A 15,134-nucleotide genomic window follows, 5' to 3' on the forward strand; every position below is an offset into this window, starting at 1 on the left:
ACAATACATTGAACCAATCTAAACCGGTACTTTAATAGCCCCTCTCAAAATGGCGACATAATGGAAAGAAGTCACATCTTGCCCATAAGAGAATGGAATGAACTCGGCTGTAGCGGTTTAGTGAAAATGTCTGCAAGTTGATTGCATGTAGTAACATGTAACGTCTTGATCAATCCAATCTCAACCATGTCACGCACTTTATGACAATCCTCCTCCAAATGTTTAGTTCTCTCATGAAAAACAACATTATTAGCAATGTGAATAGCAGCAGTGGAGTCACAAAAGAAAGCAACTGGACCATGTTGTGGTGCATCAAACTCCCGTAACATATTGACCAGCCATTGCACCTCACGGACACCAAAACTCATCACTCTGTATTCTGATTCAACAGAAGAATGAGAGACAGTATCTTATTTCTTTGACTTCCAGGAGATCAGAGAAGAACCAAGGAACATACAGTAACCACTAGTGGAACGTCGTGTGTCCTTGCAACCACTCCAATCTGCATCAGTAAAAGTCTTAAGTACCAAATCATTTGTAGCTGAGTAATATAAACCCAAGCCAGTAGATCCTTTCAAGTAGTGTAAGACTTTATATGCTGCTTGAAGATGAGAATTTTTCGGAGCAGAGAAGTACTGACAAAGCTTGTTGACTGAGAAAGTGATATTCGGGCGTGTGATTGTGAGATACATCAGTTTTCCCACGAGGCGGCGATAGAAATTGATCTAGGATGTAAATGACTCAACATATTAACTTTTAATAATAGAAAATAGTGTCTATCTCTCTCCTCGCACCTGACCTGTTGGTCATCTAATAGATACTTGAAATAAAGAAGCCAAAGCTGATGATGCCTGAGCCGGCTGACTAAATGACTAGAGTAAAGCTTCGGTTTGGAGAAGAGTCTTTGTAGTTACTGGTTCAAGAAGTATAAAAGGAAGAGTGGAAGCTCTTATGGAGTTTATGCTTGATGTTGATTGTTTTAGACGCCATGAGCCTAGACCTCACAATCGCCATGAGATCGTTGATCCTAGCTAAGTTTGCCATGAGAGTTTAGTTAGTTTCTTACTCAAGCTATCCTTGTAATCGATTGTTCCTTTCGTATTCAATAAGAGAGTCTTGGATTTACAGAGATAGAGATATCTAAAGTCTAACAAAAGTCTTTCATAATATCAGAGCATCGTAACCGTTCAAACCAAACATTGTTTCAAATTGCGTTAAAAACAAATTGTTTATAAAAAGCAATAAAGACAAGACACAACAAACCTCCGAGTTGGTTTGATGAACATTGTCTTTCCTAGCTTCTCACAAGAGACATCATGTTGCATTAAAAAAATTGTTCGAAGTTGAGGAGGCACTAGAGGAACTCCCCTATTTGTAGACATTCTCCGCACTTGATTTGGATCGGTTTGTACTACTCGGTTGTGCAGAAGGCAGCGATGATTTTCCCAAAGAGGTAGTAGAATCAGCATGTGCAGCACCAGGCATTTGTCTGACAACATTTGGTATGAAAGATGATGAAGGTTGCTAGTTGATTAAAAAACTCAAATGGCTAATCAAATTCTCAAAGATATTTATTTATTTTTGATGAAATGTTAAATTTATTGATCATCTTAAAAGAATATATGTACAGCTATAGGGAGTTTAAAGAATAAATGAGACACTTATTTCTGAAAAACTAATCAGATCTAAACTGCATTCTCATGTGCTTCAAACCACCGAATCATCAGCCCACGTAGTCTCGGGTTGAAGGTATATTTAAGGGAGGTAATGCGGTTTCGTATAGTCTTATCTATCACCTTTTCTAGCTGATCTACCAACTTGTTGCTGGTGTGGTGCTTCCTCTCATTACGCTCACGCCAGATGTGATACATGGACACTTGCAAGACCAGTCTCAGTAAGATAAAAGTGTGACGATTATACGAACCCGTGAGCAGGCGAGACAGGGTTATGTCCCAATCTGGATCAGGCTCCCTTCCAAACAGATTTCCTGTCACCTTCAGCCTTATCATAAAAGTATAGGGACAAGCAAAATATAGGTGATCTCTTGTCTCATCCGGCTCCCCGCAAAAAATACAGCACTGTGGACCTGTGGTTGTCCCCAAATGCTTGTACGATGACCAGTTGAGAGTTTGTCTCGTATGGCAAGCCAGGTGATGAAAGCATAGCGAGGGATCCCTTGCGAAAACCAGACCAGCTTACTCCAATTCACTCTATCTCTTGGCTGTCTGATTTGATGCCAAGTTTGAGATAGAGCTGTAAAATGGGTGGGCTGTCCGATGGGTGTCCATGTCCAAATATATTTGGGCTTCCATTAGTTATACTCATATTTTGAGATGGGCTTTAAATGGTCAAAAATGGGAAACCAATTAAAATTATGGGTGTTTGTGGATTTAGTTAATACGGACATGGGCGGCCCAATTAAAAAAAAAAATCTAGGGTTTCCAAAATTTGGAGAAAAATTGGAAAATTCCATTTCATCGTGAAAGAGAGTTTATGTGACTCCTTTGGCGATTTTGGTGATTGAAACTGAGTTCCATCGGAGAAATTGAGTTTTCCCGTCAAAACCGCAAAATCGAGTTTTCCCGCAAAAACCGCAAAATCGAGTTTTCCCGCCAAAACCGGAAAATCGAGTTTTCTCGCCAAACCGCAAAATCGAGTTTTCTCGCCAAAATCGAGTTTCCCACCAAAACCGGAAAATCGAGTTTTTCCGCCAAAACCGGAAAATCGAGTTTTCTCGCCAAACCGCAAAATCGAGTTTTCTCGCCAAAATCGAGTTTCCCACCAAAACCGGAAAATCGAGTTTTTCCGCCAAAACCGGAAAATCGAGTTTTCTCGCCAAACCGCAAAATCGAGTTTTCTCGCCAAAATCGAGTTTCCCACCAAAACCGGAAAATCGAGTTTTTCCGCCAAAACCGGAAAATCGAGTTTTCTCGCCAAACCGCAAAATCGAGTTTTCTCGCCAAAATCGAGTTTCCCACCAAAACCGGAAAATCGAGTTTTTCCGCCAAAACCGGAAAATCGAGTTTTCTCGCCAAACCGCAAAATCAAGTTTTCCCGCTTTTAATGCAAAAACCTCATTTTTCCGCCAAACCCACAAAAACTGAGTTTTCAAGCCAAAACCACAAATCAAGTTTTTCCGCCAAAACCGCAAAATCGAGTTTTCCCGCCAAAACCGTAAAATCGAGTTTTCTTGCCAAACCCGAAAAACCGAAAAATCGAGTTTTCCCGCCAAAACCGGAAAATCGAGTTTTCCCGCCAAAACCGGAAAATTGAGTTTTCTCGCCAAACCGCAAAATCGAGTTTTCCCACCAAAATCGAGTTTTCCCACCAAAATCGCAAAATCGAGTTTTCCCGCCAAAACCGGAAAATCATGTTCTACCAAAACCGAAAAATCGAGTTTTCTTGCCAAACCTAAAAAATCGAGTTTTCCCGCCAAAACCGTAAAATCGAGTTTTCTGGTCAAAATCGTAAAATCGAGTTTTCCTTGCAAGATTGGAAAATCGAGGCTCTGACTGGTGACCTTTTCGGGAACACGAGGAACGAATAGGAAAGGAACGTATAGGAATAAAATGGCAGGAATGAAAAGGAATGCTTGTTCCTTATCAAATTTAGCAAGGAATGCTTTTGTTCTATATTTCTCTACAAAAAAAGGAATGAAGAGGAACACGAAGGAAAAACTATTCCTTGTGAATGGTGAATTTTTTTGGGAATGATAAGGAATTCAGTGTTCCCTTTCGTTCCTTGGTCACCATTCAAAGCCCGAGTTTGTCCGTCAAAACCGCAAAATCGAGTTTTCTGCCAAAACTGTAAAATTTGTAGGCTTATAGATTAAAAATATATTTTTTTCTTATATGGTCCATTATGGACTCCATGGCAGCCCATGTAAACATGGGTGTTAGTGGGTCTGGTCCTTAATGGACATGGTTCCTAATGGACATGGTCATTCTTTGTCCACAAACAATAAATGGATAAATGGATATGGGCTAATGGACGTGGGCTAACCCAGTTTACAGCTCTAGTTTCAGAGGAGACAAATTTCGAGACATAATCATCAGCTCCTCGCTTCCATAACACCGCATCACGACCATCAGTAAGACAGATGTTTGAAGCTTCAATCTCAGCGATCATAGAACGAATAAAGGGATCCCTACACCTGCGAAACCTCCACACTCCATCACGAAATACATCCTTAATCTTCATATCTCTTCTAATTCCCAACCTATGTGTACCAATCTCACCAGCAAATTCGATCAGCCTTCCCCTAGGATGCCAGATGTCTGTCCAGAACCGAACTGTACTGCCATCCTTAATCTCATATTTTAAATAACTCTTAGCCACAGAACGGACTCACAACATTTTGCGCCACATCCAAGACCCGAGACCTGTGTCTCTGACGTCCCAAAACGTGTCTTCACGAAGTAAGTATTGCTTAACCCACAACACCCAAAGTGATGAAGAATGAGCAAACAACCGCCAGATAAGCTTCAGTTGGAAAACCATACACACCTTAGAGACTCGTCGAATGCCCAAGCCACCCTCCTCATACGGGCAGCAGACCTCCTCCCATGAAACTTTAGCACGTGAAGAGATGTTAGGTGATCCACTCCAAAGAAAAGCAGAGCACATACTCTCGATTTCCGCTATACAGTTTTGCGGAAGACAGAACGCAGCACACCAAAAGTTTGTGATACTAGCAATAACTGATTTTATAAGTTGTAATCGACCTGCATATGAGAGCGCTTTGCTCGTCCAAGAGAGGAACCGGTTTCTTAGTAATAAGCGGCTCATAATCATCCCTGCACATTATCTTGGTGGTAAGCGGTAGTCCAAGATACCTAATAGGCAGGGCAGAAACGGAGAGATCCGCATCAGCTGATGCATCCTCTAGTACCTGCTTCCCTCTACCAGCAGCAAAGACTGTGGACTTTGCTATGTTTATCTGCAAACCGGACATAGCAGCGAAGTCTTCAAAGACCTTTAGAGTACCCTGAAGCGACATTGGAGAACCATCCGTAAAAACCACAATATCATCGGCAAAACTCAAATGAGATAAGTTGATTTCCTTGCATTGCAGGTGGAAACCAATACTCTCTTCAACCATCGCTCTATTGATGGGTTTAGATAGTACATTACTGACGATAACATAGAAGTATGGGGACAATGAGCAGCCCTCTCGAATTCCTCGGTGAATGATCTCACACAATGAATGACGAATATACCAATTTTTCAATATCTCCATTTGTTATAAAACAATGATTGACAAATCTACCAATTTTTCAAACTTCCACAATAATTGCTCTAACTTTGGTTAAAATGGAAATAATTGTTTGAATAAATTATAAAACAATGTCATAGTGGAAACAATGGTCAATGTGTTGCATACATGCATGTTATAATTATTTGTGAGGGGAAAACTGGAAATTGTTTGGTTACAAGAAAATATGGGTTTTATGATGATGATTTTTTTTTTCTTTTCGAGGCAAAAGCGGATGTTTTTTTATTTGAGTAAGAAATGATTTTGAAATCTAATGGTAAAACATTAGATTTTTGATTAGTATAATTTACACATGAAACTTGATTCAAATTTCATTCAAACAATTTTCAAATCAAATTATTGTAAGAATATATTAAAGATGAATAACACTAGATTTCAGTTCTTACATTAAAATATTTGATTGAATAACAATGGATTTTAAATCCTTAATGAAGATATTGTAAATCTAAGAACCAATAACTCTAGATTTAAAGTCTTTTAGTTAAGATATTTTAAATGTAATAACAAATAATACCATATTTGAATATAGAATTTAAAATCAATCATTGAATAACAATGGATTATAAAACCTATAGAATTAACTTTAAATCTATTCTATTAAAAGGGAAGCAGTCTTGATAAATCTACTTATAAAAGTTGTTTGGACTTTTTCATTAAAAATTTAATATGTTTTTTATATTGTTTTAACTAAATCAAAAATATATAATTTGTTACATTAGAATCTTTTTTTCAATAGATAGATTTTAGTCACATATATAGTGGGTCCCTTATTAACCTAGATCGACAACAACTCTCTTTTATGTTATAACTATATCATAATTAAGTTTCAAATTAATAACCTATCATAATTCATCACCCACATATAAACAAAAAAAATATGTTAACCTTATTACTCATAATCTTTGGAAAAACCATAGAACAACCACATGAACAAAAAGCATAGAATAATTATTGACCGTATTTTAATGAACTGGACGTTGTTCACTTATGATGGCACCCTATCATATGAATAAATATGTATTTCAATATATGCATGATTCATTAAGTATTTTCTTAAACGCTTCAACATATTTTTATGATATATTTTCTTGAACAATATTAGATCACACAAATTTCTTTTTATTATCTATATTATTAAAATATGATCATCCTAAAAAGTTACTTACAAAAATATTGCACCTACTCATTAATTATATTATTATTTTTCTGTAACTATAAAATACTTTAAATAAATCCATTTTTTACTCAATACTATTGAAACTGAATATAAGAACCACATTTATAATAGAGGGATACACTATGAATTTGGAAATGGGTCCCTTTCCATCTTATCATGTAATTGTTTTGAGAATTTTTTATAATGTAATTTTTAAAAAATCTTAGTGTCATTCGATATATTCAATTTTAAGTACTATTAAAAAGTACGCAAAAAGTTTAAATCAATATTTTTAAAAATGTCATCAGATTTATATAATATTTTTTTGGATCAATCAGTATGATAGGGCGGGTTAATGATGAGTTTTTACCAAGTTTTATCAAGTTTTTACATATTGAGTTTTAACTTAATCCAGATCGGATTATATATGGATTACCGGATTTATTAATTAGACCGCGGGTTTGGACCGGGTACAAAAACATTGCTAAAACTATTAAAAACCTAAAAAAAAATCATATTACTAAATTAACCCAAAATCTGCAAAACAAATCTTATGTCTCACCAGTTCAACATATGTAACTCTTATAAAATTTATATAAAATATAAAGATGATGTTGTAACATAAGAGTGTGCATAATAATATACATCAAATCAAAACACTAATTCATATCCATTTTAATTAAACGAAAAATCTGTACTTCCACTAATTCATATCAAATATTTTTATTAGCCAAAAAACCCGCGCTTTCGAAGCGCGGGTCAAAATCTAGTCCACTATTAAATAACACCACCTAATACTCTTAAAGACGAGTGTAACTAATGTTTCTTTAATTTGTTTAGTTGTTTCTCATTATTCGTGTAACATACTCCATCTGTTCCTGAAAGTAAGATTTTCTAGAGTATGCACGCTTATTAAGAATTTAATAAATATTTATAATTTAAATTACTTGTTACTTTATTATACACTTTCCAATAACTTTCCACCAATGAAATTTAATCAATTCAAATATTCTCAATTAATGTTCCTCAAAAGTATAAAAAAGTACCTTAACAATATAGAAAATCTATCTTTGTGGAACAAGAAAAAAATCTAAAACATCTTACTTTCGGGAACGGAGGTAGTATTTATTAATAAAACTTATATAAACAGCACTAATGTTTTTACGAATATTATTATTATTAAATATAAATTATGTTTACATTTAAATTTTAATAAATTCATATAAAAATATAAGTAAAACTTAATAAAAATATAAGTAAAAATATATAAAATAAGTTCGTCAATAAAACTACAAAAGCATCAGATTTTGGTGAAAGGGAGTTTTACCGTTTTCATCCGGAGAGTTAGCTTCCAGAGTAGTCTCGACGTTGATCTGAAGCTGCAACTCGGCAATATCCGTGTTCAGAGTGCTGATGCTTTCTCTGATATTTCTTTTACTCGTTTCAACCTATGTTACATGGAAACGGAAGCGGGTACGCGGAAGCGGAAGCGTATGGAAGTGCAGAAGCGAGATCTTTTGAAAAAATAGGAAGCGGGTACGTATTGGAAGCGTATATCCATATGTATGTATATATATGTATATATATATATGTATATATATATATATATTATATAAGATTTTAAAAAAAAATTAGGACTAAAAATTATATGTTATAAATTTAAATAAATTATTTATTTATTTGTAATAATTTTGTAATGATTTCATATTAAAACTGTGAAAATAGATATATAAATTAAGTTTAAAAGAAATTATTATATTAATTATTGTTAATGCTTCATAAATAATTGACACAATATATTTGAATATATGATATATGTTTAATAAAAACTTCAATACATAAAGATAATTTATAGTATTAATTTTAATATTTATATATTATATCCTCTCTATTCATTACTATTAAAATTTTGATTTTACAGAAATTAATAACTACGATTATATTTTTATTGATATTCAACCTTGTATTTTTTTTTAAAGAACGGAAGCGCGATTCCAAAACGAAATCATAAGATTCCAACGTGTTTTTAAAAAGAATATATTGGAAGCGTTTTGGAAGCGAGATTCCTTAAGCTTCCACAAGGTTCCGATTCCAATTCCGATTCCGAAGCGGGAAGCGGACGTCCGATGAAGCTTCCGTGAAACGTAGGTTTCAACCACCGAGTTTTCCGGGTTGGAGCTTCCTCCGCATCCAAATAGCTTGGATATGTTATTCATGCTCTCCTTCGAAACCACAAACCAAGATTTTTTTTAAACGAAAAGTAAATATTTTTCCACTATGACATTGTTTTATAATTCATTCAAACAATTATTTCTATTTTAACCAAAGTTGAGAAATTATTGTGGAAGTTTGAAAAATTGGTAGATTTGTCAATCATTTGTTATTGAGTTTGATTCTAGTAAAGAAACTATGATGAATTTAAAAATACAATGATTTAGATTTAAAAATCTAGATTCAAATGAATAATGAATCAATTTGAAATGGACAAAATATTTAGAATCTTATATGTTTTAAATCTAATGGAATTAATTTTAATTCATGGAACCAGTAACACCCCTTAGATTTTGTTCATTGGCTAATAATTCTCAATAAGTAATATTTATTCAAATACTCTGCATAATTATAAATACTAATAAGAAAATTTCAGAAATATGTGCTCTAATTGGTGGATTGGGTGGGTGGCTTCCCCTCTGCGCCGGCCCTGACCGTTGCAACGATAGCTTGTTCGGTGCGGGAGCTTCTACATCCAAAAAGCTTGAAAATGTTACTCATGATTTCCTTGGAAACAACAAAACCAAAACTCAGATTCAGTTCTTTTTTTAAAAGGAAAAAAAAAAAAATTAAAGAACACTACCACAATAGGAGGGCTCAAAATGAGAAGAGTGGGTTGTCTTGTCTCAAAGAAACAACAAGTATTCATTATATGCAAACGGATACTCAAACCCAACCCAGAAGAGGAATCTGGGTAGTTTGATGATGAGCGATGATGTTAGACTTTAGGTATTTCTATCTCTGTAAATCCAAGACTCTCTTATTGAATACGAAGGAACAATCGATTACAAGGATAGCTTGAGTAAGAAACTAACTAAGCTCTCATGGTGAACTTAGCTAGGATCAACGATCTCATGGCGATCGTGAGGTCTAGACTCATGACGTCTAAAACAATCAACATCAAGCATAAACTCCATAAAAGCTTTGACTCTTCCTTTTATACTTTTTGGACCAGTAGTTACAAAGACTCTTCTCCAAACCGAAGCTTTACTCTAGTCATTTAGTCAGCCGGCTCACCCTCCACGTCATCAGCTTTGGCTTCTTTATTTCAAGTATCTAACAACTTTGCTCAGTCCCATTACTCCATTAGTGTTTAAGGTTATGCAAGATCAACATTAATTAAACTTTTGTTTTCAAGTAATCAGAACGTCCAAAATGTCGAAAGAGCATAGTAACTAAATATGTGTTGGGCCTTCCCAAGCTGATCAGGGTTCTCTGTGCCCGACGCTTTCTTTGCTAGAATGCAGTGAGAACTGTGAGTCGTGTCCAAACAAAAGAACGTTTACAGACAGTGATGCGCTCGGCTTCATTGATACTCTTATGCTTAAAGACTTCTCTCTTGGATCAGGTTCACTGGGATCCAAATGTTTTTTTTTTATCTCTTGCGACATATCGTCATGCCATCACCAATTGGTACCTGATGTGCAAAGAAATAAGTGACGAACTCAAGCATGAGCTTGTTTGTTGGAAGCACAAAGCCAAAGAATCAAGGGGAACAAACTCACCATACTAATGCTTACACGTTCGTCATCCATTAAATTTTTGTTGAAATTCCTAATGCTGATGGTCTTCGCATCATTCACCTGGTGAAATTATAGGTTATAAAACTACATTTTTTCTTTTCACTGGGGAAGGAAGCTCTTGGAGCATGATTATGGTTTAAGAGCGTACCATAGGATCCGCGACTCGTCCATGCCAAAGAACATTATCCAACACGATGACTCCACCAACCCTGACCTGCATCAACAGAAGATAACTGCTAAAGCTAACTTGATCTGATTAGCATTATAATATGGGTCTTACAAGTTGAAGAAGCAATTCGAAGTAGTCCTGGTACATCCTCTTATCAGCATCGACAAATGCAAAATCATAGCTGCAAACAATAAAAGCTGAAATGAGTCAAATCATTTCAAGCAGGGACACAATATGAAAGAAAGAAGGCTACTGTATCAACCTGGATCCTTCACCGTTCTCAATCAACGATTTCAATGACTCAGCTGCAAGGCCATGTTTCACAATAACCTGACTAGGGTAAACAAACTGAACAATCACACAGTTGTTTATAACGAATCTAACATAGATATAGGAAAATTAACCACGTGGTACCAAGAGGCCAAACATATATTGCAAAACCATTTACAAACTTTGAGTGACAAAACAAAGTATTACCTTGTGCGAGACACCAGCAAGCTCGTAATACCTCTGAGCAACTTCAAGAGAGTTAGAGTCTCTCTCACAGGCAACAAGACGTCCTGATTCTGGTAGAGCCAACGCCACAGCCAATGATGAATACCCCTGTCGGAAATTAAAAAAAAAACAAACTTATCATCATTTTCATTAGGAACTCAGCATAAAAAAAACTCAATGGAAGAAGAGAGATAAGCACCGTGTAAACTCCGACTTCGATGCACCTCTCAGCTCCAAGAATCTGTACAAGCATTGCTAGTAACTGTGCTTGATCAGGAGATACCTACACAGCCAAGAAACAGTATCGCACCTACTCAATAAACAAACGAAAGCTACTTCGAATTAGCAATAAACCATAGTAGCCCTACCTGCATCTGACTACCTCGCATCTTCGCAGTCTCTTCACGAAGTTGCTTGAGAATCTAAACACACAGATTCAATCAATCAAAAGACGCTGAAATCAGAATCGAGATCCCTAATTCCCTCGCAATAGAAGCAGAGGGAAGAGATGCATACATACCTCAGGCTCGCGAACGTTGGAGAGGATATAGTCGTAGAGGCGAGGAGTGAGGCTGATGACCTGTTTGTTACCGTACTTCTCGTCCTCCGCGCCGACGAAAGGAGCCGCCGACGCAATCGAGCAGATTCCGATTAGCCGGCGATTGAATTTCAAATTCCTGACGACGGAGACCGTTGGCCGGTTTAGTAAAACATCGGCCGTTCTGCATACCGAAATTGAGCATCGGTTCATCGCTAAACCGGTCGCCGTCTTCTACTACTTCCCTCAAAACGGACCGGAGAAAAGGAAGACGAGCGAGAGAAATCCTCGGCGACAAGTTATCTGTGTCTTCTCTATTTAACCGGGTCGGGTCATTTCAACGGGTCGGTCGGGTCGGGTACCGGACGATTTCGGGCGATGATAATAAGATAACGTGATTTGCTGGTTATTAAACTATGGCGCAGTTGCGCATAAACCCCTATACATTTTAGTATATATTGCAACTAGACCGTAAGATAGTGTTTGAATAAAAATAACCCTGTTAGCTTGGGCTTTGGGAAAGGCCCGTATATGTTAAAGCATGCAGATATATGTTAATTATTATTTTCGTTATGTTTTTTTTCTATGTTAAAAATATTATGCAATCCTTTTTCAAAATTACTACGTATTGGTTCATATATTACTTAATCTAGCCAATATTTGAATCTTAATAGCGATATTGTGATACCACAAGTATAAATTAATAGATTGCAAGCCTCAAATGTTTTGTTTGACAAGAGACAACAGTTGCGTTGCGTATTATATACAACCCTCCCTATTGAGTGATAGTTTATGAGAAAGCTTATTTGTAGAGGATATATTCCTTTGTCGTGAGAGAATAGATACATGTGGTAGAGAGATCTTCCAAATCGCGGAACATAAACAAATAGCCAATGTAACAAGTTTCATGCGTGAAAGCTTTTAATAATATTTGATTATTCGATCCCTCGTTTGATTTCACATTTGTTAATGTTATAACTTATACGTGACTAGATTAACATTAAAGCAAAGCAAAATAACATTTGTTAATGATTAAACAGATCGAAAAGACAAAACGCTTGTGAGCCACATATTTGAAGTCCATGAGAATCGCATTTGAAAATGCGACATCAATCAGTCACATGTGATTTGACAGGTTACAATAATATGCACACTTAAGTTGTTGACATGTTCTCATAGTATCATCATCACAATATACCATTGCCAAAAAGTAATACTATTACTATTATTATTATTCAAAGTCAGTTTAAGCACTATGTGATTCCCTCTTATCCATTTTTTCATTTTTAAAAATATGGCGTATGTAAAATCTATACACCTTTGTAATAATAGTTTTCTTTATATTAATAACATAAATAACTTGTCGTGAAAAGCTATTCAGTAACAATGGTGATAAACGTTATATAATAATCTATAGAGCTAATGACTATGAATCAATCTGTATAATTGTGTGTTTTGCTAACTGTATTACGTTTTTTTTAACTTGTTTAATAAACAAAAGACTAATGAGTAAAAACTATTTTCAAAGACCGTGTTAATCGCGTGTGTCTTTGTTTATTATTTTTTTGCGTTCTTACTAATATAGTATTTGTATAACCGTAAAATACAATTTAACAAGTGGGAACCTGTTTTAAAAAAGCGAAGAATCAACTGACGAATCCGATCATGTTTAACTCACAATGCGTTGGAAGAGTCGTTTATCGACAGTTTTGATACGATGACAACTCAAAGAATAAATTAACTATGTGTGACCTGCCACTTTATATAGTCGATATTTTTATATATATACTTGTAGCTGGTCAATTATGTTTTGATCTTATTAGTTGCGGAAATAGGGGTTTGTATGCAATATATAATATGATTATTTGTTTAACTAGGTATATCTTCTCCGTAAAAAGATTGAATATATATCATCAATTTCTTTGCCCAAAAAAGATTGAATATATATCAGCACCAGCGTTTTTCTTTTGGTTCACAAATGTTTATATTACGTTCGGAGCATATACGACCAAAATGATGGAGCACGTGTTCACCGTCCAACATATTATAATATCCAAATATCTGTTAGACCATCTCTAACCCCTAACTATTTTCACATCTATATGCTATAATAGAAGTAAAAATATTTCATCACATTTCTATTTTCACCTCTAAAATATATATTGCTATTTTTTCCTCTATTTATAGAGGAAAAAATAGCATTTCTCTATTATATAGTCATACTTTTTTATTTTCAAAATAGTCCTTTAACTTTCAAATTTTTATAGTTGTAACCAAAATAATTATATTTATAGAGAAATACAGCTTTTGTATGAGTATAATAACATTTTTTATTTACATAATAGTCTTTTAACAAAACTTTAGTTTAAAAAAATTCATAAGTTTATGAAAATATTTTAAAAGTTAAAAATAAATAGGGTTAGTTATCAACTTTTATAAACAAAATGTATCTTTTGTAAAATTAAAATAAAATCTTTTGAGAATATTCCTTTATAGAGGCAAAAATAAAGAAATACATTGGAAATAAACTCGTCTTTATTTTAGAAATGCTCTATTTTAGAGGTAAAAATAGAAGAATACATTGGAAATGGTCTTATAACCTAGCTTGTAATTGCTCATAAAAAACCTAGCTTGTAAAAAAAAGAAGATATTTCTTTCATTTCTTGATATATATGTATAATTATTAAAATGCTGATATTTTGTTTGCAACGAGCTGTGACATGGTTACGTATATTTTTGTCGGGCTCGTTTATTTTGTTTTGTATGTAGGTAAAATCACCAAATATATGGTGGGTGATTGCCCTTTGTCGCATCCCAAAAGAATATTCCACTGTCAATAACTTATCATCGTTTTTCTTCTGCAAATTATTCTGTAGCTTTTTGGTACCATTTTTCGTTAAAACTAATCTGTACAAATAATAAGAGCATCTCCGACAGATACGGTGTTAGAGTTCTAAATCAATTGTTTAATTGAAAATAATCAAATTAAAAATTTTAGATATTTATTTAGTTTTAACTCCTCCAATAGTAGAACCAATTAAAAGTTCTAAGTTTCAAAAATTAGAAAACTTGCAATAATAGGTTACTTGCATCTCATTCTATAATAAAAAAACTTATAATTATTGAACAAGACATCAAACATATCACTCTGTCCGAGCTCATTTTCCAACCAAACAAGACAATTCATCAAACATATCACTCTGTTTTACAGTGCATCAACTGATTCAGAAAGACATGAATAACTACTAATCCAACCGTCCACTTCAAAATCTCACCGTTGATTATGAAGTCGGATATTTCATGATTATCTATACCAAATATCAACTCAATAAAAATTAATTTACCTTGTCAAACAGAGTCCTAACAATGCAGCAATAGAATATTTTCTCCAGTTTCTGCTGATATAAATGATTTTGGGCCAACTTTGAAGGTGATTTACGAATTGATCATAGCTCTGATGCCTAACAATTCAGCAATAGAACATTTTCTCCAGTTTCTGCTGATATAAATGATTTTGGGCCAACTTTGAAGGTGATTTGAATTGATCATAGCTCTGATGCGTACTCCGATTGATTCTATGAACTCTCTGCAAGTAAAACTTTCTATATATTACTTGGTCGTGATTCACTACCTTTTATTCTGACCATAATCCTCTCCTAAAGTAGCTTACCTGTACATTATTTCATGGGTTCAAGTTGCAGGTTTTT

General features: G+C 34.6%; 2 protein-coding genes across 2 annotated transcripts; both read right to left on the reverse strand.

Moving 5' to 3' along the window:
- Positions 1-1,368: 1,368 nt before the first annotated feature.
- LOC106309230 lies at positions 1,369-5,101 on the reverse strand. Its single transcript, XM_013746286.1, has 6 exons — positions 4,725-5,101; positions 4,352-4,603; positions 4,003-4,297; positions 2,087-2,175; positions 1,797-2,001; positions 1,369-1,524 (listed from the first exon to the last, which is right to left on the reverse strand). The coding sequence occupies exons 1-6, from the start codon at positions 5,099-5,101 to the stop codon at positions 1,369-1,371; spliced, it is 1,374 nt and encodes a 457-aa protein (XP_013601740.1).
- Positions 5,102-9,766: 4,665 nt separating this feature from the next.
- On the reverse strand, positions 9,767-11,822 carry LOC106308065 (O-methyltransferase MdmC). The gene is made up of 9 exons (XM_013745183.1): positions 11,410-11,822; positions 11,258-11,311; positions 11,089-11,172; positions 10,872-10,997; positions 10,657-10,724; positions 10,506-10,575; positions 10,374-10,439; positions 10,208-10,285; positions 9,767-10,119 (listed from the first exon to the last, which is right to left on the reverse strand). The coding sequence occupies exons 1-9, from the start codon at positions 11,638-11,640 to the stop codon at positions 10,078-10,080; spliced, it is 819 nt and encodes a 272-aa protein (XP_013600637.1). The 5' UTR covers positions 11,641-11,822; the 3' UTR covers positions 9,767-10,077.
- Between the last annotated feature and the right edge of the window lie 3,312 nt (positions 11,823-15,134).

This window comes from Brassica oleracea, chromosome C8 (assembly GCF_000695525.1).
Source record: "Brassica oleracea var. oleracea cultivar TO1000 chromosome C8, BOL, whole genome shotgun sequence".
NCBI classification, from domain to species: Eukaryota; Viridiplantae; Streptophyta; class Magnoliopsida; order Brassicales; family Brassicaceae; genus Brassica; species Brassica oleracea.